The sequence below is a fragment of the Triplophysa rosa genome, linkage group LG13, assembly GCF_024868665.1.
Source record: "Triplophysa rosa linkage group LG13, Trosa_1v2, whole genome shotgun sequence".
NCBI classification, from domain to species: Eukaryota; Metazoa; Chordata; class Actinopteri; order Cypriniformes; family Nemacheilidae; genus Triplophysa; species Triplophysa rosa.
This window is the reverse complement of record NC_079902.1, coordinates 21496117-21519250: the sequence shown is the minus strand read 5'-3', so window position 1 is coordinate 21519250 and position 23134 is coordinate 21496117. Positions and strand designations below refer to the sequence as shown.

The window sequence follows — 23134 nt, the reverse complement described above, 5'->3', positions numbered from 1 at the left end:
AGAGAGAGAGAGAGGGAGAGAGAGAGAGAGAGAGAGAGAGAGAGAGAGAGAGAGAGAGAGAGAGAGAGATTGTGTCTGCGTGTGTGTAGCTTCTCTCTGCATCCTGTAGGGATAATCATCAGTTAGACAACACTTACCCACTGCTCCTACACACCAGGATGAAGCGGATGCAGACAGGAAGTTGTGCGTGTGTGTGTTGGGGGTGTATATGAGTGTGTGTTTGTGAGCATGTGTGTGTGTGACAGAGAGAGATAAAGAAAGAGATTTAGAGTGTCTGATAAAGAGAATAAATGAGGTTGTTTCTTTGTGTAAATAGGTGCTGTTTCAGAGAAGGGGGGGGGGGGGGGATGAGATGGGGTCCAGGGGTGGGGATGTGGGTTGCTGTGGGTATGCAGCCAAAAGCCAAATGGGTGAAAAATACAAATAAGCAACTGCTGGTGTCATGCAATATTAAATCAACCCGTGAAAGCAGGGTTCCGGAGATTTTTTTAAGCTGAAATCTTTTTTTTTATCTTGGAATGCCTTGGAAAATGCCTAAAATAATAAACAAAATGTTAAACAATCATCATTGGTTTTGGCTAAAATATATGTTTTAAACATTTTTATTTTACTATAAAGAAACGTAACATCTTTAACTGACTTTCACCTGACATGCTAGCTAAACTAAGGCCAAATATTTTTTTTTTTAAAGGGGCCATATCATTTGATATCATAAATATAAATAAATAAACACTAACACAATTTCATAATACAGACGACATAGCAACAAACAGAACACCCTAAACAAGTTCATTTATCTAATAAATCGACTTGGGTCAAAAGTGGGATGTGATTCTGAGGGGGGGTTGAATCTTGCATGACACCATCAAACGCCTAGACATCGATCACATTTCATGTTGCATATTGATTGGTTGTGTAAGGCAGTCAGGGTTGACAGATCAATCACTGCTTCACATTTATCTCAACAAGGGCTAATGAACCATGAACATTCTGAAAATACAGGAACTGCTTATTGAAAATCATTGCTATTCAAGATAAAATGCAAGGAAGGCTTTAAACAACCGAGGAATTGAATTCCACAGTAAAAACTAATCTAATATGAATAAAGTTAAGCTTAGTTAAGCTTAAGCGCCCAATGAAAACGAAAATCTAAGTTTTGTGGCTTTAGGTCTGTTAGATTTGAGCAACGATGCAACCACACATTCAAAACTGGGATTAAGAATTTCACAATTAACCGTCTATCTACAGTATATGCTACTGCATCATCAAACATCGAAACGATTTGTCCCTTTCAAAGCTGAAATCTGTAACTTTGGTCATTATGTTGCCATCTTTATTTGAAAGATACAATTCCAGGTTTCTTTACGTATTTATCTTGATGTTAAGTCAAATGACAACAAACTGGCATTTCTCACAAAATTATGTACGACAGCTCAAATTATAAATCATTGTTATAAGATGAATGTTGTGAATCAGGGTAAGGTAAGGTGACTGTTTTGAACACAATTTTTTTATTATACTGAACTCTAAATAAAGCTAGGCTAGGTTCTTTTCAACCCAGCGTTGGGTCAAAAAGGGAAGAACACAACCTTTGGGTTGTAACTTAACCCAGTGTTTCCCAACCCTGGTCCTCGGGGCACACCTTCCAGAATGTTTTAGTTCTCTCCCTATATGAAACACCTGATTGATGAGTTGAATCAGGTGTTTTATATAGGGAGAGATCTAAAACATTCTGGAAGGTGTGCCCCGAGGACCAGGGTTGGGAAACACTGACTAAACCTACTGTATGCTGGGTTGTTTGACTCATTGGGTCAAATATGAACCATTTTCTGAGTTAATACAACCAATCGACTGGGTTCCTATTTGATCCAACCCTGGGTTGAAAAGAACCCAGCATTTTTTAGATTGTGCTGTTGGCCCTGATTTAACAAAAAAAAGTGAATTGCAGCTTTATGCTTTCCAAACATGGTCACTATGAACTGTTGTAGCTTTCCATAAAATACAAATGGGACTGGAATGACATGAGGGTGAATAAATGTATAGAATTTGAAACTATCCTTTAAAGATTACTGTTTAAATCTCCTATGACAGACTTACAGACATTCAACTGCACATTTTCATTTTCCCACAGTGGCAACATCAGTCACCTTAATGGACAACCTCTCAACAACTCGCTAGCATAATGCTGGTTGTGAATATGGTAATTAACAGCATATGCCGCTCTTTCCCTTCTGTAGACACACAGAAAACCCTCATTCCACTCTGCAAGTTTACCAGCCAACCATATATAGCCACAATGCCACTCCAATAGATCAAACAACTGCTAATGAACAGCATAAGTGTCTAGCATAGTGTTACCAGCCTCAGGAAGACTGCAGGCTAATGATGTTAGCCGCTAAAGCTGAGAAAAGGGGCGACTTTAATGAATAGTGTTTCATGCGTTCGACATAGAGGTCAACTGCAAACATTCTAATGTCCCTTTTAGTAAATGAAAAGCATGATGGTCGCTAGAAATGATATAGAGGAACGCTAAGGGTAATGTGTTGCCCAGACAAGCGGCGCTCGAATAAGCACAGTGTGACTGAAAACTAGAGCAAGGCTCTCGTTGTTAAAGGAAAGCCAAAGTCGATGATGTCACCGCCTAAAAACAATGCCTCATTCAGCCGCACTGGGGGTCAGGAAGCTGCGGGTCATTTAAAACTGGGGAAGAAAAACGACAACATCTGCTGCTGCTTGCAGTCCAGATGGATGCAGTGAGAGAGTGAGAGAAAGAGAGAGATCTAAACGGACGGCAGCTATATTAGACCTATCCTTCATTGGCCCCCAGAGGTGGAAATCTTTCCTCTTGGATATTGCCTCAAAGTCAAATCTTTGCAATATCAAGAAGTTTCCAGTCGGCTGGGCCACAGTTTGATACTCCCTTCAAGTGCAGGATAAAAAAACAGCCTCAGCAAATGATGGCTGGCTGCTCTCCTAAATGGGCTAATTTCTATGCAGTTCCTCTGTCAGATGGTACGATCTGCCATATGCTCCATCAGTGCCACTATTTGCAAACAGTCATTGAGAAGCGGACTTACATCTTGACTCCTTAATTCCAGATGTGCTGTTGTCTGGGTTGGAAAAAAAAGCACGGGGTACTAGTGACTCACACCAAGTCAAAATTACACCAAATTATTAACTAGGACTGCATGCCATCTGCTGGGGAAACTCTGGGAAAACTGAGCAGGACATGGAGCTAGCTTATGAGTGACCAAGATGAGACTTTGCATTCTTACCTTACAGAGTTTGGCATAGTTCCCCCGCTCTCTCTATTTCCAGGCAGCTCAATGTGGAATCCATTAGGGATGCTCCATTGTGCCGGCTGGCTCAAGACATTTTCCGACCTGCTTCCTGGTATGGTGGTTCGTAGCGGACTTGCAGAGCTTGCTCCATCCCGCCCTCCCTCCCTCGTTGCATCTGTCCCCAGCTCGGTCTCCCCCTCCTGGTTCTCGGACCCTTCCTGCACAGTCTCCAGCTCTAGTTCTGGAGGTTCAGGGCCCAGTAGAGCCCTCTGCTGGATGAGAGGGGTGAGTGGCGCCTCGAAGCTAACGCAGCTGTCCGTCTCGTCTGTGAGTGACAACACATCCAGAGAATCCAGACTGCTGTAGCAAGTCCCACCTCGCAGGAGCTCTGACTCGACAATCCGCTCGAATGTTGAGCTGAAGCCGTCCTTGGCTTCTTTTGTCCCGTCGTACTCTTCCTCTCCCTCGTTTTCCTCCTCCTCCTCCTCCTCAAGGGCCGTTGTCTTGTCGACCTGCTCGACAATGCGCTCAAACGTCGAGCTGAAACTGTCCCGATTGTGTCTCTCCCTCTGATCCCCTCCTTCCTCGTCCTCTACCTCAACGTCCGCTTCTTCCACAGAGAGCTCAAATGTGGAGCTGAAGGTGTCTAGATTCCCATGCCCTGAGGGTTCTACACCGATCCCCTCCTCGTCCTCCTGGCCTTCGCTGTCGTCCTCAGTCCCGTTCTCTAACCTGCAGTGATACGGACATCAGTGAATGCATTCATAAATCTCAGGAAATAAATACACAACACAAGAAGCCCTGATACACCTGGTTAGAGTCCCGGGCTCTATGCTCAAATGCTTTTGCCTTGCTGGCATGCACGATGCCTGTTCCTATCTTTAGTCGAGCTGCTGTCACAGTTTTTCATCGCAGTGGTGGAGTCCCAACAGAGAAGAGCATCATTCAGGACAGATCCCCTGTCACATGCGCCGCTCAAAATACCTCCCCACTGCCATTGTAACATGCGTGTGACATCATTTATGAGACCTGACACTGACAGTCTGCAAACCTTGTTACATGAATGTTTTAATATTTGAAACATGTGGAGGACATGATAAGCCCAGCAACTGAGTAAATCACTCTAATTTTATCATGAAAAATGGCGGTCGTGTCTTTTGTTGGCTTTTGTTGATTATTTGGGGGACCTTTCTACCTATGGCTTGTTTTCTAGCTGCGTGAGTCAGTCCAACAATGTTTGTGAATTGCACAGTGATATAAAAGGGAGCTTCACAACATAGATCTTACTATTTCGTGTATCCTACATTGGCTTGCATCTGTAACCGGAATTTTCCATTTAAGAGTCTGTCATTTGGTACGTATCATAATATTACTGACCTCAAGGAGTACGTGGGTTTGGTTGAGCCTTCTGCTGAGCTCTGGGGCAATAGGGTTTGTGTTTCTTCACCTTCACAGATGCTCCTATTGCCATTTTCAGTCAGAGATTCAGGGCACCTGCCCTCCATCTCTCTGTTTCTACTTTCCTCTCCTAATCTCACTTCATCTTCCTCCATTTTACTGGATTGTGTATTATTGATATTCTTTCCACAAATCTCTGATCCCAGTTTAACATCTGCCTCTCCACCATCCTTACTGTCCACCTGTGTTCTACCCTCCATGTTTTCACCCTTAGGGCAGTCCGTCTCCTCTTCCCCCAGCTTGGACTCTCCCTCCTGGACTTGAGCGAGCTCAGGTGCTGGGGGTGTTTCTGAAGGTGGGCTTTCTGTGCGGAGGGGGTCATCCGGCCCCTCCTGACTCATGGTGGCCTCCTCAATCAGGGTGTCCTGACAGCCTGGGGTCGCAGGGTCAGGAACAAACGAAGGAGTGAAATTTCACACCTATTAAAGAAGACAAAATAGAGCAATGAGATGCAGATACTGTTGAGGTGTGCTTTAAAATGTTAAATTAGAACAAATTTCTAGTTACACCTTTTGAAGAAATCAATCTATGAATGGTTTACTTGTCTCGGTCTATTGAGCTGGGATGGGAGAAAACATTTCAATAATGAACAACTGCCCACATCTCCAATAGATCTTTGTATAGTCGGGGCAGTCGTGGCCTAATGATTAGAGAGTCGGACTCGTGACCAGAAGGTTGCCAGTTCGATTCCCAGAGCCGGCGGGTAACGACTGAGGTGCCCTTGAGCAAGGCACCTTACCCCCACTTGCTCCCCAGGCGCTGCAGTGATAGCTGCCCACTGCTCCGGGTGTACGTGTGTTCATGACTTGCTGTGCATGTTCACTACTCTCTGGATGGGTTAAAAGCAAAGGTCACATTTCGGGTATGGGTCACCATATCTGACTAATAGGTCACTTCACTATATTATACAATTTGTGTTGGAAGCAAATAGTGCAGTCCATCAGAGGAGCAAATCTGTCTGGCCGGTGTTTAATGGCACAGCTCACTTGACATTATAGGGTACATTAAGCATCCTAAAGACTGAAGCAGTCAGGTGGCAGAATCCTGAAAGTTTAAACAGCGATTCAGACTCCATTACCTGCTGTCATCTCAGTGTTTTATCAGGCCTGCAGAGGTGCAGCCCACTGAGACCGCATTATCTTTGACTCAGCAAACCTCATGCACGACTGATGTTATACATGCTGGCAGTGTGCATGCACTTATAATACAACACACATCACAGTGTCATCTGCTGAAGGGGTCAATCTAAATTCTGTTCTGATAATTAACATCTGCTCTGAGGAAACTTTCCCGAATCCGGACGGTGAAGCACATTCAAGTCAATATGAAACAGCATTCCTAATCCATTTTACTTCTCTAATGTGACATTTCTGAGTAAAAGAAGATATAAGAAAAGAACGGTTGGGTGGTGCTACTATTTATCTCTCTGTAATTTATTGGATCATTAAGATGGCGACCCGAATGGAGGCAGATGCTAGTTTGCATTGGAAGGGATAGACTATTTCCTTTCAGGTACTCAACGTCATCAAATAGCTCAGCCTTGAGGTGGAGCACGTTAAGACATTTCGATGAAAGCTTTCAAACATTTTCCTTAGAAATCATGACGAACTGTGCACAGTAAGACCATGAATGTGTGTTAGGACAGAAATAGGGTCTGCTCTGATTTCATGTTGACTTTAAGAATACGAATAACTCTCATTTTAAATTCTGCTTGTATTCAGAGTGACTACTCTTAAGTGGCACATTATGACGTTACACAAAATCTACCAGATGAAACCAGAATAGACAGAAAGAGCAAGAAAGAAAGAGAAAAGAAGAAAGAGAGGCGGGTAGACAAACACAGGCTGGAATGTAAACAGCACACAACATTTAAAGAAGATCCTTCTCCTTGGCAAAGTAACAGTCCGGCATTCTTCTGTAAGATGTGAAGCTAAGCTCTGAATTTGTTTTGTCGCACAGAATCAGACTCTGTTGAGCAATTTAATGCTTTACTCTTATTTAATCAAATAACAATAAAACCCATTGTAGATTCCATTACAATAAAGGTCCATAGCCCAAAATGCCATAATATTGAGCAACATATCAAATCTCATATTGTCCATCCTTAACTATCAGCGAAAAAATACAATGCAATTCATCAACTGTAATTCTAGTAGTTACACATCACAAGATAAAATTATGTCAACAGTGCTAAAAAAACCAGTATTAAGACAAGAAACAGATATTTGCCAATGAATTAGGAAAATAAACTTTAAAGTCAAATTTAAGCTTTTTTCTAACCTCACTGACTGATATTTTTCTTGCTTAAATCATAAAACCCCTTCATTTTGATCATTTTTGTTTTCAAAAAACAAGACTTAATATAAATTTGTACTATAAAACAAGACATACTAAGAAATTCCTTCTGTAGTGTGCGGTTCTGCCTTTTCTAAATTATTCTAACCTTTACACTCTTTATCTTTTCAAAAGGTTTGTGCTCTCCAAACGCTCCTGACATGGAAATATTAAAAACACACACTTTCTGACACCACAGAAAACCTTATGAGATGACATTTAGCAAAGACTCTCTCAGAACATTACCTTTGACCTCGGCTCCACATTCAGGATGGGTTACCAAACACGCACGGTTAATGTTTGACATTCTGCCCTGGTGCTTGGTACACAAAGTCCATCCCAGCTGTGGATGATCTTTCCACATGGAAGGCAAATAAGACTCACACTCATGAATCCATCACGCACACGCACACACGGGCACAGCTGCAGTAAAGTACCCTGCTGTCACTCAGACAATCCCAGACAGCCTCTGTGCCCTGTAACTGCCAGATACCCATGATCCTACAGCACCACATGCCAGCGAGCAGTGGGTGTAAGAGTGACTGATAAATGACGTCCGCCTATTTCTGTGCATGTTCATGTAGCTTTATTACATGACTATCTGAAATGCTTGATTCTGATTGGTCTATCGAGGCATTCAGCTGTGAACTATCTTTAAACAATGCTGTATAGCTTATCCTGGAAATGTATGTTTCCCACAGCTGTGCTTGTGTTTTGTATCTTGTATTCAAATTCTCTAGAGTGATGACTGTCACGGTCCCACCGTCTTGTTTATGAAATTCTAGTCGTGTGGTGGGATCGGGACAGAGTTCTTGGGTTTTATGTGGGAAGACCATGAGATGTTTATGCCTCTCATGTGTTTTTCCAGTGTCTCGTCTCTGTTCCCGCCATCTCGTTTCCTCGTAATCTTTCCCTGAGTGTTTAATGTCTCACACCTGCCCCATGTCGTTATCCCTCGTTTGTGTTTCCTATAAATACCCTCTTGTTTCTTTGTCTTGTGCTCGTGCATTGTATGTATGTGGTTGTTCTCGTGTCCTACGGTCCTTGTTCCTGTGCTACTGTGTTTGCTGATGTTCCTCGTTTCCTCCCGTGTCTCTTGTTCCTGTTATCATTTGTTGTAGTAAGTGTTTGTTTAGTTTGTCAAGTGTTTATTCAGTCTTGTGTTTAGTCAGTCTTCGTTCTGTGCTTGTTTATTATTTCTTGTTGCTGTTTTACCCCATCGTGGGTCCTTGTTTTGTGTTGTTTAATAAATATCTTGTTTAACCCCTTCATTGCCATTGCCTGCCTGCATTTGGGTTCTTGCCGCCAAATCCTTGACAGAATGACAGAGCCAGCCAGAACCCAGCGAGGCAGTCAAATGGACGGCACGCGTCGTCCTCGGGGCCGCCCAAGCCCACTTGCTGCTGGGGTCCGTCAGGGGAATTACGGGAACCGGGAGTTCGCCGGGGCATTCTCGACGGTGGCGAGGTCGTCTGAGTTTGGCGAGGCGGAGTTGAAGGCGATCTTCAACTGCTGCCTCACTCAGCGCCTCGCCCCGTCGGGAAGAGGCTGCTGGCTCCCCTTGGGTTCGCGGACATGGTAGGTTCGTGCCAACCGGGACGGTCCCGAGGGTGAGGTTCCACTCGGAGCCCTCCCCCACGGTCGACCGCTCCGGAGGGCCTCGTCCTGGCTGCCGCTGCCCGGGGGGACTCAGTACCCTTCGGCTTGAGTTCCACGGTCCCCGGTTCTCCTGGCGGCGCCTGTGGCGAGTGGGTGAGGTGTGACCCGGGGATGACGTCTGCGGTCTCCTCCGACGCGGAACTCCCTCCGGTCCCCACGGATTCGCCAAGGTCGGCTATGGATCCGGTGGTGCGGAGAAGGAGGGAGAGGCGCAGCGCAGGTCCAGTCCGGTGCGCCGGCGTCCAGTCCGGTGTCCAGTCTTGTGTCCAGTCCTGTGTCCAGTCTTTGTCCAGTCTGTCGTCCAGTCGGGTGATCCAGCCGGCGTCCAGTCGGTGATCCAGCCGGCGTCCAGTCGGTGATCCAGCCGGCGTCCAGTCGCGGTGATCCAGCCGGCGTCCAGTCGCGGTGATCCAGCCGGCGTCCAGTCGGTGATCCAGCCGGCTCCAGCTCGGGTCGATCCAGCCGGCGTCCAGTCGGGTGATCCAGCCGGCGTCCAGTCGGTGATCCAGCCGGCGTCCAGTCGGTGATCCAGCCGGCGTCCAGTCGGTGATCCAGCCGGCGTCCAGTCGGTGATCCAGCCGGCGTCCAGTCGGTGATCCAGCCGGCGTCCAGTCGGTGATCCAGCCGGCGTCCAGTCGGTGATCCAGCCGGCGTCCAGTCGGGTGATCCAGCCGGCGTCCAGTCGGGTGATCCAGCCGGCGTCCAGTCGGGTGTCCAGCCGGCGTCCAGCCGGCGTCCAGTCCGGGCAGCCGTCCAGCCGGCGATCCAGCCCTGTCCAGCCGGCCTTCCAGCCGGCGTCAAGTCCATGTCCAGCTGGCCTTCCAGCCGGCGTCAAGCCCTGTCCAGCCGGCCTTCCAGCCGGCGTCAAGCCCTGTCCAGCCGGCCTTCCAGCCGGCGTCAAGCCCTGTCCAGCCGGCCTTCCAGCCGGCGTCAAGCCCTGTCCAGCCGGCCTTCCAGCCGGCGTCAAGCCCTGTCCAGCCGGCCTTCCAGCCGGCGTCAAGCCCTGTCCAGCCGGCCTTCCAGCCGGCGTCAAGCCCTGTCCAGCCGGCCTTCCAGCCGGCGTCAAGCCCTGTCCAGCCGGCCTTCCAGCCGGCGTCAAGCCCTGTCCAGCCGGCCTTCCAGCCGGCGTCAAGCCCTGTCCAGCCGGCCTTCCAGCCGGCGTCAAGCCCTGTCCAGCCGGCCTTCCAGCCGGCGTCAAGCCCTGTCCAGCCGGCCTTCCAGCCGGCGTCAAGCCCTGTCCAGCCGGTCCCTGGGAGACTCCCAGGGCCAAAGACTGTTCCCCCCGGGACTCCTCCTAAGTCCCCCAGGACTCAGCGCCCTCGAGCGCAGCCGGGGACTGGGACTGTTCCCCCAACCCTTTTGGACTGCCCCTATGTACTCTTGTTTTGCCCCACCCCCCCTCCCATGTTTGTTGTTCTTGTTGTCTCACCCTAGTCCCTTAGTCTTGTTGTCCTGTCTGCCCCTTGTCTTGTTCACCATGTTTGTCTGGTTTTTGTCTTTGGTCCAGTCTGCCTCAGGTCTTTTAGATTCACCCCTTGTGATGGAACACCTGCGAGGTGTTCTTCAAGCGGAATGAGGTAAAGGTTTGTCACGGTCCCACCGTCTTGTTTATGAATTCTAGTCGTGTGGTGGGATCGGGGCAGAGTCTTGGGTTTTATGTGGGAAGAGCCATGAGATGTTTATGTTTTACCTCTCATGTGTTTTTCCAGTGTCTCGTCTCTGTTCCCGCCATCTCGTTTCCTCGTAATCTTTCCCTGAGTGTTTAATGTCTCACACCTGCCCCATGTCGTTATCCCTCGTTTGTGTTTCCTATAAATACCCTCTTGTTTCTTTGTCTTGTGCTCGTGCATTGTATGTATGTGGTTGTTCTCGTGTCCTACGGTCCTTGTTCCTGTGCTACTGTGTTTGCTGATGTTCCTCGTTTCCTCCCGTGTCTCTTGTTCCTGTTATCATTTGTTGTAGTAAGTGTTTGTTTAGTTTGTCAAGTGTTTATTCAGTCTTGTGTTTAGTCAGTCTTCGTTCTGTGCTTGTTTATTATTTCTTGTTGCTGTTTTACCCCATCGTGGGTCCTTGTTTTGTGTTGTTTAATAAATATCTTGTTTAACCCCTTCATTGCCATTGCCTGCCTGCATTTGGGTTCTTGCCGCCAAATCCTTGACAGATGACTATAATTTAATGCAACCTTTCATGTCCATGTTTTTATTTATTTCTCTTTAAAAATGCTGGATTGTTTCAACCTAGTTGGGTCAAACATGGACAAACACAATTATTGGGTTAAATTAACCTAACCTATAGCTTTGTCCAAATTTGACCCAACGATGGGTTGAAGCAACCCAAAAACATTTTAGTGTGTTGGTAAGTGGCTGTTTAATAATAAGATGAGTGTAGTTGAGTGACTCGGAGAGCTCCAGTAGAGTCAGCAGAACAGTGGGGCTCTTCACAACGATCAATTCTGTTTAATTACTTTCGCAGGACCTGTCAGTACCCTTCACTCACTTCACCCTATACACACACTCCATACAAGACTATTGTTGGCCTTTAAAAATCACACGCACACAGTGTTACTGATAAACTCAAGAAAGAGACAATGTTCAAATCAACTAAATAATCCACTGCTCAATCACTGTCAGCAAAACCTTCAGTACACAGACACATGCAGGGATCTGCCTCCACCTTTTGGCTGTGCTGTGATTTTCACTCTTTTGTGTTCTGTATGTTGGTTTATCTGTAAACACCTTACCTAATTTTACATTTGTCTTGACTGAATTGAAATAAGGAACCATTTTCCAAGGATCCGATGCAGCACGCAGCAGGGGTTCAACAAGGCCATTGCGCTCACCATAAAAACATCAACTGTCTAATTGTTACATTAGAGAGATATTTCACCCTGACCCTTTACAGTTAATCTGCTGTCGCAAACTAATCCATAATCTGGTTCCCATTTGTGGCAAAAATGCCTTTAATCAAATGAATTATGTCATGACACAGGACATTAAAGAGAATAAGATCCAGTCATGCAGGGAGACACTAAGCCTCATTTTATAATAATTGATGTTTTGAAATGTCTGCTAATATGATTCATAGAATAATGTAGCAAACGCATGACTAAAAAGGTCCAATCAGTGCTGCAATAATTCACAACAATAAGAAGCATCCATACAATTATAATGAATCTTAAATGGCAAAAGCAAACTAACGGCATTTGATCTGCTGTCTAGGACTATTAACACAAAAATAAATCTCTACATGCCAAACATCTCCTCATAGTTCATGCAGACTAGAGACTGGACGTCTTCGTGACCCACTAACCCTTTTCAGACACGACATGACAGAGCGGCACATGCACCAGAGCGCGCGCGCACACAAACGCACACACACAAAGACTGACCGTTACAAACGATCAGCACGCGGTATTTAACTCTCTCGGGAGCAGCAGAGCGCTAAGTAGATTGATGTCGTCTACCTTACCAATATATAGCTGGCTGCGTAATATTGTCTTGCCGTGCGTAACGGGACATGAAAATGGAGACTTCAGATGATGGTGCAAGCTGTAAGTGTGGCCTAAAATATAACGGCATTTTTAATCTCTGTTGACACGTCAGTGGTCTTGTTCAGGGGACCATCACCAACTAAACGAGTATGAACAACTGAAGCGTGCGTAACTGTGATTTACATCACCCCGTTCTGTCAATTTCGTTGATGTCAAGGTCAAACGTCCTATTGTATCCTGTCACCGTACTACTTTCAGTGTCTTTACTTAAATCATCCCGCGTATATAAATCAAGTTAAACGCACTATCACGTCAGCTTTAAGGTTTAAGACACTTGCACAACACGCACGCCCCATTTACCAGGTAGAGAACAAGTGATCATTTTGGGCGTCTTGTCTCGTCTGCCGCAGGCATGTCTAGATGTCTGACGCCTCTATTTCCAATGAATTAATAGCTGAGAGATCCACCTGAAAGTTGGACCGACAATAGATCAGCAAACATTGAGATTACAATGCATTGCGACATTTCACCTCATCATTGCGTCTTGCATTTATTTCACAGAGTCGTGCGTAAGCGATGCATTATGTGGCGCTCTGTGCATAAAGCCAGTATTCTATCAGGATGGCCATTTCTTTGCACCTGCTTTGAAATCACAGCTCGACTTTTCCCCCCTTTAACACAGGCTCCGTGTGTTTCACACATACAGTGGTTCCTTGTGTTAAGGCATCGTGGAGTACAACACACACACAGGCTGTAAAGCAGCCATATTATCCCCAGCCTCCCGATGCAGTAACCATGACAACAGGATGGCTGGGAGACACTGCGCTCTCTCAAAGGCTTCGGCTGGTGCTTTCTTCCTTCCAAAATAGACCACAGAAGCTTTTCAAGAGTGCCTCGTTCTCCATATAAAATAGAAGAACTCCCTCTCTCTTTCTCTCCCTGCATCCAAAAGAGATCCAGACCTCATATATAACCTGAGAACACGCTGCATATTCCTACAGTATAGACACTACTGAGGAAAAAAACTGCCGGTACAGCAAATACATACAACTTATACTATACATATAGCCTACTATCTGGCATACGCGCATCAACTAGGGCACTGAAATACTGTAGCATAATACGGGAAACCTAAAGATCTAAATATTTGATGAAGCGATGCCTGCATTAACCTAATTATAAGCATCCCTGATGAATGTATGAGAAAAATAAAAAGAAATGACTTACCACAATAAAACGCGCCTCAGATGCGTCCTGCAAATGAAGCGGTTTTAATGCGCACGGGACGTCTCTCTCGTATCATCCAGTCGGATCGATTGCTTTTCTTGTTATGGGGGAGCGGTGCAATACCTTATCAAAACCGAGTCTGACACCTTCCGTTTCTTCTCGCCACCGCGTGGACAGCGCGCACCGACAGACCGGCTGCGCGTGAGCGCTCGGTTTGTGTGTGTGTGTGAGTGAGTGAGTGCGCGAGCTGCGGCGGCTGTCTCGTGCCCCCGCGACGCTATGCGCAGCGGCTCAGATCGGCGCGTTAAAACAGGGAGTCTGGGGCGACCCTGTTGCTCATCTTTCCACATCAATACATTATAAAGCACAATTCATAAGCACTAGGGGGCTTTAAAAGAATATTCACGGCATATAACCATTCAAGCCAATCATTCTAAACCAAGGGCTGTAGACCAGGGCACGGTGTCATACTTTCAACAGCACATTTTCCTTTTTTAAAGTCAATTTAGCCTGTTATGTGGGGTTATCACAATGGGAACCTGTCACTAAAATAACCCCTTATAGTAAAAAACAGACTATATAATTATATTTAAAAAACGATATAATGTTTTATATATGTTTTATTGTATTACTTGAAGAGTTAATTTGCAAAAACAGATTTTGTTTTAATCAATAATCATGTTTTGAAAAATTTGGATCTGATATTTTGATTTGATTTGACAATTAGAACAATATAAAAATAGACTATATAAAAACAATTAAGGAAACAGCAAAAATCAAAATACATGCAAGTACACACAAACATAACTAATTGGGTAAACAGAAATCAAAATTATAATTAGCAAAAATACAAATCAACTTGCCATAACCTGACTTAAATAAAAAATACCCTTGTCCTGAGATGTAAGCCAATGTAGCATTGTTTACCCAAAAGCAATTACAAAAATATGAAAATATAATCTTAGTTTTAGAAAAAAATAACTAATTTGAGACTAAACAAAATATTTGTGGTTTTTATCTTTGACTCAAAACCTTACAGTTATCTCACACGCCCACAGACCACCCACACTCTGTTCACTACATATTACACACAAAACTCAAAGATGATCTGTTTTAACTAATCTAATAAACACTAATCTGTCAATCAAGCAGTTTAAGATGCAAAAAGCACCTTTACCCATGCACAATCAACGATATAAGCAAGACTTGACATCTAGCCGGTGCCCCACTCCTAGACAAACACATTTGCATATAATCTTGTCTTTTCACCTCTAAAAATTGACATTTGCATATAATGAAACCTTAAACCATGTTCCAACCGATAGAGAAAGGCTATTCAAGAGAACAGCTGTGTGTGTGTGTGTGTGTGGCTGCACTTTGTACCAGAGAATAGGTTGAGCTAGTGAATCGCCCACACTGTCAACCTGATGTTCACCAAGGAGAAAGTGAACAGGAAACCAGTATTAAAGCGAGAAAAAAGAACAATACACCATTCACCTGCGCTAATGGTGCTTCGGGGACCCGAGGTGGGGATCACGGGCACTGCTAGTGTAGTCTGACATATGAGAAAGATTTGTGGCCAGAAATCAGGAAATACTCTAGACCTCCAGACACTGTCAATCTTAATCGCTTATTCATTAGACCTCCACCCTCATCCATCCCTTTATCCCATGGGGTTTGGTGGAGGCAGGCTGGGGGGCGGATGGGAAATCCCGGCTTGACAGCAGGAGGAATCTTGATGGAGTGTCTGTGTTGGGAATGTTGCGGTAAGGTGGGGGTATAGAGAGGAGATAAGGTGCTTTTTATGAAGAATATCTGGGGGAGGGAGGAGAATAGAGGAAAGGTGTTAAATGAAGTATAAACAGATGGAGATTAATGTACGAATGAATGAATGGACAGGCAGTTTAGAAGATGTGGAGTGACAGGTTAGATCTGAAATATAAACAAAAAAAGTCAAAAATCAAAACTTTATTTACTCACCATATATTCTTCCAAACCAATATTTTGTTATGTTTCTGTGGAACACAAAGAAGAAAAGCGTGTTGGTTTTGTGAGGCATAATAAGGAGAATGAGATTTCCTGTTATGATGCTTTATTGCATTTTTGTCCCTTTTGGACAATATAAAATGTCTGTAAAAGAGCTAAAATTATAAATAAAAGAACCAACGTGACAGTTAAAAAATAACAATTGAATGTTCCTTCAAAAAAATGTAGATATTGAGGGATGTGGTAGTTCACCGATGGATGTATGATGGATGGAGATAGCGACCGAAAGAAATGAATGATGGATGGCTAGGGAATGAAAATAAAATGTGTCACAGGCGAGGGATGTGTGGAGAGGAGGGTGACTAGCCTCAGGGGCGCTTAGCAAGCAGAGACAGAAGAGCCATAGGACAGTATGGATGGAATCCGATTGGTCATTTGCGAGTCTTCGGTCCAGAGATGAGAATGAAAGAGACGCAGCCGGTTTCCCAGAGGCCTCTCCTGAACCCTGGTCTACTGCTCTCAATAGGCTGTTTTTCTACGACACAAAACACACTGGCTGAGCTCCAGCAGGACTGTTAAATAAACAGAAACGCACACGGACAGAAGAGGCCTGTGAGATTATAGGGTACATGTAAAGATGTCTGAGGCGACTGGAGAGATTATTAGTCTGGAGGAGAGGATTTGGAGTGATAGCGAAAGGCATTGTGGGTAAAATGAAATCTATAGGGCCGGCCAGGTGAGGAAAAAAGCTGAGCATCAGAGAGGGCTAGAGTTATAAAACGAAAGAAACGTCATGAATTTACAGAACAGGAGTGTAGTTAAAGAGACAGTTCACCCAAAAATGAAAACTCATTTACTTATTCTCATGTATGACTTACTTTCTTCGGAGGAACACAAAAGAAGATATTTTGAAGAATGTTAGTATTTTTTCATGTCCATATAATAAAAAAACTAATTGTAAGAATAAGAAATAGTTATATTGATGCTTGAGAACCAAGAACACAAATTGTGAAACCTGCTTCCCATCTCAAAGGTATTTAGGGCAGATTCTTTCATTAACGCTTTTAACGTGTCGTATGAAATGAGGCATTTGAAGGGTTTTAATACATCCTCGGTCTGCTGCAAATGACTGCCGTGATGTCTGGTGACAGAAATGTCATATTTAAATGTCATAGTGTTTAGCCGTAATAGAGCGAACAGAGCAAACAAAGGGTCTGAGCGTTTATCTCAACGGCAGTGCTGCGATCTTCACACATTAATTAGACGAATACAATAGCACCTGATCACGCTTTGTTTTCTTTGTTTCATGTGTGCAAGTACGTGCGTGTTCAAGATGACATAAATGCCTCCGCCACCCAGACTGCTGACGGTGCTGCACGAAGAGAAAGACATGGCAAATATCTGAATTGATCCACTGTACCTTCACGGCTTTGTGTCTGCTTCTGTGTTTCCATTCCTGACGGGATGCAAGGCTCAGACATGCAAACCCCGCGCATGTGTGTGTGTGTGTGAAGGGAGAAGACAGTAACTAAAGATGTAGAGAGAGGAAGAGAAGCACATTCTGACATTTACACGTTATTGCAGCATCCTGTTACAAAACACATTACATAAAGATATCAAACTCTACCTGTCAAGTGGAAGAAATTGACAGGAAAAACGAAAGCCATTTTGGGGAGCAGAAATACAAATATGACGCTCATGTGAGTGACACAATTATGGCTCCCCCAGACGGAGGGACACAATTATGGCTGTCCAATAATTAGGCAGTCAGCACGATTTACCGTCAGAAGAGACTCAGATCTGATCTGACACGCAGCTTTATATCTTTAAATAGCCCACAGACCTGATGAGAGAGAAAGTGTTGAGGCGTTTTTAAAGTCATTAACACGGCCATTATCACTAACGCACACACAGATGCACATCATTACTGATGGGGTGGAAAATTATTGCAGTGTTTACCCAAATTTATAAATAAATGTAATTAAATTAAATAACCACAGCAGTGATCAAAACAAGATTTTTCTGAAGAAAATGTGTTGTTTATACCATGCAGAAATTGCTGCCACAATGTTAGGGTACTGTGGGGAGTTGCAAGGGCATTGTCATGCGGATGATATGGAGCCCTGGGTGGTTGCTAGGGCATTGCTATGCGGTTGATAGGGAGCCCTGGATGGTTGCTAGGGCATTGCTATGCGGTTGATAGGGAGCCCTGGGTGGTTGCTAGGGCATTGCTATGCGGTTGATAGGGAGCCCTGGATGGTTGCTAGGGCATTGCTATGCGGTTGATAGGGAGCCCTGGGTGGTTGCTAGGGCATTGTTATGCGGATCATATGGAGCCCTGGGTGGTTGCTAGGGCATTGCTATGCGGTTGATATGGAGCCCTGGGTGGTTGATATGGAGCCCTGGGTGGTTGCTAGGGCATTGCTATGCGGTGGATAGGGAGCCCTGGATGGTTGCTAGGGCATTGCTATGCGGTTGATATGGTGCCCTGGGTGGTTGCTAGGGCATTGTTTTGCGGATGATATGGAGCCCTGGGTGGTTGCTAGAGCATTGCTCTGTGGTTGACAGGGAGCCCTGGGTGGTTGCTAGGGCATTGCAGTTTGGTTGATATGAAGCTCTAGGTGGTTGCTAGGGCATTGCAATGTGGTTGATATGAAGCCCTAAGTGGTTGTCAGGGCACTGCTTTGCGGTTGATAAGATGCTCTAGATGGTTGCTATGGTATTCTGTGTCTAAGATCGCACTAATCACACTGGATCCACAGGAAATAAATCTTGAGGCTGATTGACTGATGCCACTACAAGAATCAATATGCTCACAGAGAGAACTGTTAAAGGACGTAGGTCAGATGAAAGAGAAACATGAACTCTGGTTCTAGTGAAACTGCAAACTAAAACAATCAAATAAAAAAGAGAACGCAAGAGAGAGTAACTGGTTGACCTTGCCAGCTGGAGCTACTCACTCACACACACACACAGCACACACACACACACACACACGTCAGGATATAGCTTTCTAGAGAGCACGGGCTGTCAGTTTGGCAGTGCTGTAGTGGAGGATGGGTGTTAAGGGTGTACAGTTTGAACCAAACCCTAAAAATCCCCTCCAACTCAAACACTGCACATGCTCACCCATAATCCCACAGTTTGAGATGTATTAACATATATTATGGGCTTGGCATGGCCCATCATAGGCCATGACTGATCTTTGACCTCCATACGGGCAAACTGTTAACACACTGTACACTGCGTCAACAAATCTGCTGCTTCAAATGTTCTCCTGGTCTGCATCCAAACAACCATAACTTAATTAAAACACAAAGTAAAAATTGTATTCACCATTCTGTTATAACAGCATATAACAGTCAAAATAATTTGTCAACTTATTTTATGGAAATTCATCTTTTTTTAGGTAGCATTTAAACCTAAATCTATATTCCCGTGTCCAATCTTGGTCTACAGGTACAAGTATGTTTATTTGTTAGTTGATTCACAAATAAATAAATAAAAAACATTAAACAAAATGTTATAAAGAATTTTATACTTAAGTAGCAAAGGCTGTAATTTTTTTAGATCTCACTGCATCCATTTCACTGTGAAACCTTTATTGGATCTTCAGCAGTCCAATTAACAGTCAGCCATGCATGTTGAAAGCATCTCGTTGTTCTAGTGATGTCACTTCCTGCAAGAGACAAATACAATACAACAGAGTTCACACTTTAGCTACATTGTTTGGACAATGCATAATAATTTGAATATATTAGTTCATGCTCATGTAATATCATGTGTATACCAGAAGTTAAGGAAAGTCTAGCAGGAGTTGTGTTGATATACAATAGATGCGCCGCCATTCTTCTCACATAAATTCAAACACAGTGAAGGACCTTTAGCAGATCAATGCAAAAGAAATGATTTCTGCTTTAGTGTCATAAATCCTTATAAAGCAGTGTACCCAGGTGCATAAGCAGAAAGCTAATCGTGTTTGCACCGAGCCGCAATAATATTTCTGACAAAAGACAAATGTGGTTTCAAACTGTCTCAGGTCAACAACATAAACAAACGTTATGTGGCCCAGACTTAACGTCCGGTAGACCTCCTCAACGAATCATTAACTGATGAGTAGTTTTAATTTAATTTAACAGTTAATATACATTATACTATGAATATATATTAATATAAATTCAATATAAAATAAATTGTTATATTATAACCAAACACAGACCGGATGTTAAATTCGGGCCAGGTGCATGTGTCCGATGAAACCGTCTATACTTTACAGTGCAAAAAGCAATAGCCTGAGCTTGGTGTATCATTTAAAAACAAAACATTTTGCTTTAAGTTAAATGGCCAAAACAAAACATATAATAACGTTAATGAATAATGCTGGTTAATGAATCTTTACTTAAATTTTTCTTTGTTTGGATTTTGCTAGATCTTTGCCACAGTTTGTTTGTGTCCGTCACTTAAAAATAAATCCTGTCCATGACTGTTTACTAAATAAAATATCATTCACCACAAGGGGGCGCTGTTTATTTGTAAACTAAACACTATGACCACATTGCTCTATTAATTACTGACTGGGTAGGAATTCATGAGAAAATAACTATAAATTTCATAAATCAAAGTTGCATTTATTTTCTAATCTAGTTTTAACTATAAATGAGTCATTTAGCTAATGGAACCACATTTTTTCTTTTAGTAACCAGTTTTGATCTTTGACCACTAACTTAACCCTTTAAAACAGTCTAAAGAGTCTAAAACATCAATGACAGACAAAGAGTTTCAGTTTCAATGTAAAAAATGCACCATGGAACTCCGTTGGACTTGTTTGTTGTGCAGTTGTTCCAACAGGCTGTCGGTATGCAAACACAACGCATCACCCACCCAGATGTCTTTCTAACTCTCTCACGGGCATATTTATATGTCTCCACAGATATCAACTTCAGAAATCGTTCTGTGCCCCGGTGTGTCATGTTTACGTCTTTGCTGCAGGTCAACTCAACCATGAGATAAAGCCAGCAGGAAAAAAATAAAAGCTCTAAACTTTCCTGACGGTTAGAAAAGACCAGTTACGCTGAAACTGAAACAATCAGGGCCTCGCTGCCATTAGCAAAGAACAAACATTTCCTTTAATGGGCCACAGAACGACATTTTCTGAATATCTGTCATTCCAGAAATCATCTGACCTAAGTTTCACTCTTTTATCACTCACTCTATCCTCAAACAAACTCTCTTTGAACGGTTGCTCTGGAGATACGGACTATAACTGCTGAGACGACATAAATCTGGAGTCTGCAAGCACATGGCTGGAGTCAGTACCGAATGACTCTCTTTCGTTTGGCTTTTGTTGTTTGAATACAGCCGCTGTTGTCCTGAAACAAACTCTGGCAGATCATTGTGCCTTCGGGTGTTTGAATGCATTCACAAATCCATATATGGTTACATCGGACAAAAACATGTCTAGGCTGATAACAAAAGGGAATAATGTTGTTATGTAAAGAAAATAAAAGCTTTTTTGTACCAAATTAAACGTTTGCATTGACATTATTCTTAATTCCCTCAAATTCTCATTACTGTGATTCTCATCAGGGCAAAACTCTAAAGTTACAGTAACACTGTGAAAAAACGAAAGTTGATCACAAACAACAAAGCCCCGGAGCACTGACACGTGTCTCTATGCAAATCTCTTTATCCAAACACCTCTAGTCCGTAGAATTGTTTTGAAAGTCAAATATGGTTTACAGAATGTTGTGTGAAACAATGTGCTATACATGTACACTGTGAACCCTAAAGTTATACTGTGCTTTGTACATTGTGGTATTCGTACACACACACACACACACACACACACACACACACACACACACACACACACACACACGTACAGGAAAGTCACATGGAGTGACTGAAAAGGAGGGGTGTGAATCACATGACCACAGCGTATGAGTCAGGCCAGGGTAAACAGGTCAGTGTTTAGTACACATTAGACACGCACTTCCTGTTTGCCAGCTCAAGTCTTTCCACACACCCATGAACATTTCTTGAGAATAGCATTACAAAGGTAAAAAGATCTCAAGAAATTCCTACAGGGCATTTGTGGGAAAGTCCAAAGACTCTTAGAAATGAATTTGATACACACACATACAGTATAATCTTTACAGCATGTGAGATTAAACACCCGGCTTCTTTAGAACAGCAAATGTAGAGTGTCTGTTAAAGAAAACACAATAAATAAAGGTTATAAAATTCAGTCTAGCTTTAAATACCCGAGACTTGTTGTTAAATAAGTAACTTTCCTTATTGAATTAAAGTGAGTCAGAATGGGAAATTACCTGTTATCACAGGTTAAGCACCATCATTTTCCCACAGACACAGTAATCACCTTTACTACATGTTTATCTGGCTGTAATCTGTTTGAACCAGAGGTTAATGAATGAAAGGTAGCATATCACCTCCTTCCTTACATATAATTTCCTAATTCCTCTTTATCCAGGAGGACAATTCAAAACACATGCAGAGTAGATTTCACCGTATAATTCACATCCTTATACCTCTGTTCTTGCAAACACACACGCACACACACATTTGTTTTACTATACTAGTCGGGACATTAGATTTTGTTAATTTTATATCAGGCTATTGATATATTCTATTCCCTGGTCCTACCCCTAAACCTAACCATTACACAAACACATCCATAAATGACATGATTTGACCAATGTATAGTTTACCAAACATACACACAGCACATCCCCCATCTCCGTCACAGCTCAATTCAGTTCTATAGTTCAATAGAGATTTGGGTTCTTGTGATGCGCAACATCTCTGTGTTCTCGTCTGTGACTCGTTTATTGCCCATACTGTCTGTGAGACATGAGACACCACGCATGAGTAAAAAAGTTTATCGCTTTAGTTTAAATCGTATGTAAATCTGTTGTACACGGCCCCATTTAATACATTTTTAATGCAATAACTGTATGTGTGTGTAAATGTGTATGTATATGGTAAACTCATTACAAAATTATTGAGACATTAATTGAGACATTATTTCATTAAGATGAAAAAGAAACTACTTACCTGAATTCACCAAATAAAAGTGCTAGAATGCTTTCTCAAAAAAAATAAAAAATAATTGGTAACACTTACAAAGGTGTTATATTTGTTAACTTCTGAAATGACAATAAACAACACTAATACAGTACAGCATTCTTTATTATTAAAGTTGCTGTGTGAAATATTTAGGAGGATCCACTGACAGAAATGTAATATACATAGGCCTAATGTAACTACCGGTCAAAAGTATTTTTCATACATCTGAAGGTGTTTGTTTCAATGTTTGAAATTAATTGTGTCAACATATTCATTTCTTTCATTAGGAAACTAAATTTGTATTACATTTTTTTCCCCAATGGATTAGTTGGACCAAATAATGAATAAAAATCAGCCAATAAGAGCCCAGCATGGAAATTCCTTCAGTACTGTTTAAAAAGCATCCTAGCTTGAGATCTCAAGAAGCTGAATGATAAAATGGCAATAAGATTTTGCAAATTCTAGGCAAAGGGTGACCAATTTGAAGATACTAATATATAATGTAGAGTTCATTTATTTTGAATGCTTTTAGTCACAACATAATTCCCACAGGTGCAACTGTGTTATTCCATGGTTTTGATGAGTTTACTATTATTCTAAAATGTGGAAAAAA

General features: G+C 43.1%; 1 protein-coding gene across 1 annotated transcript in view; it reads right to left on the bottom strand.

Moving 5' to 3' along the window:
• The window catches only part of psd2 (pleckstrin and Sec7 domain containing 2), a 33535-nt gene extending 19818 nt beyond the window's left edge, over window positions 1-13717 (bottom strand). The window contains exons 1-3 of the mRNA XM_057350144.1: window positions 13450-13717; window positions 4659-5158; window positions 3276-4013 (exon numbers count right to left, since the gene is read on the bottom strand). Of these exons, the coding sequence (XP_057206127.1) occupies window positions 3276-4013; window positions 4659-5080 (1160 nt within the window). The 5' untranslated portion in view covers window positions 5081-5158; window positions 13450-13717. The remainder of the gene's footprint in view (window positions 1-3275; window positions 4014-4658; window positions 5159-13449) is intronic.
• Window positions 13718-23134: the final 9417 nt, after the last annotated feature.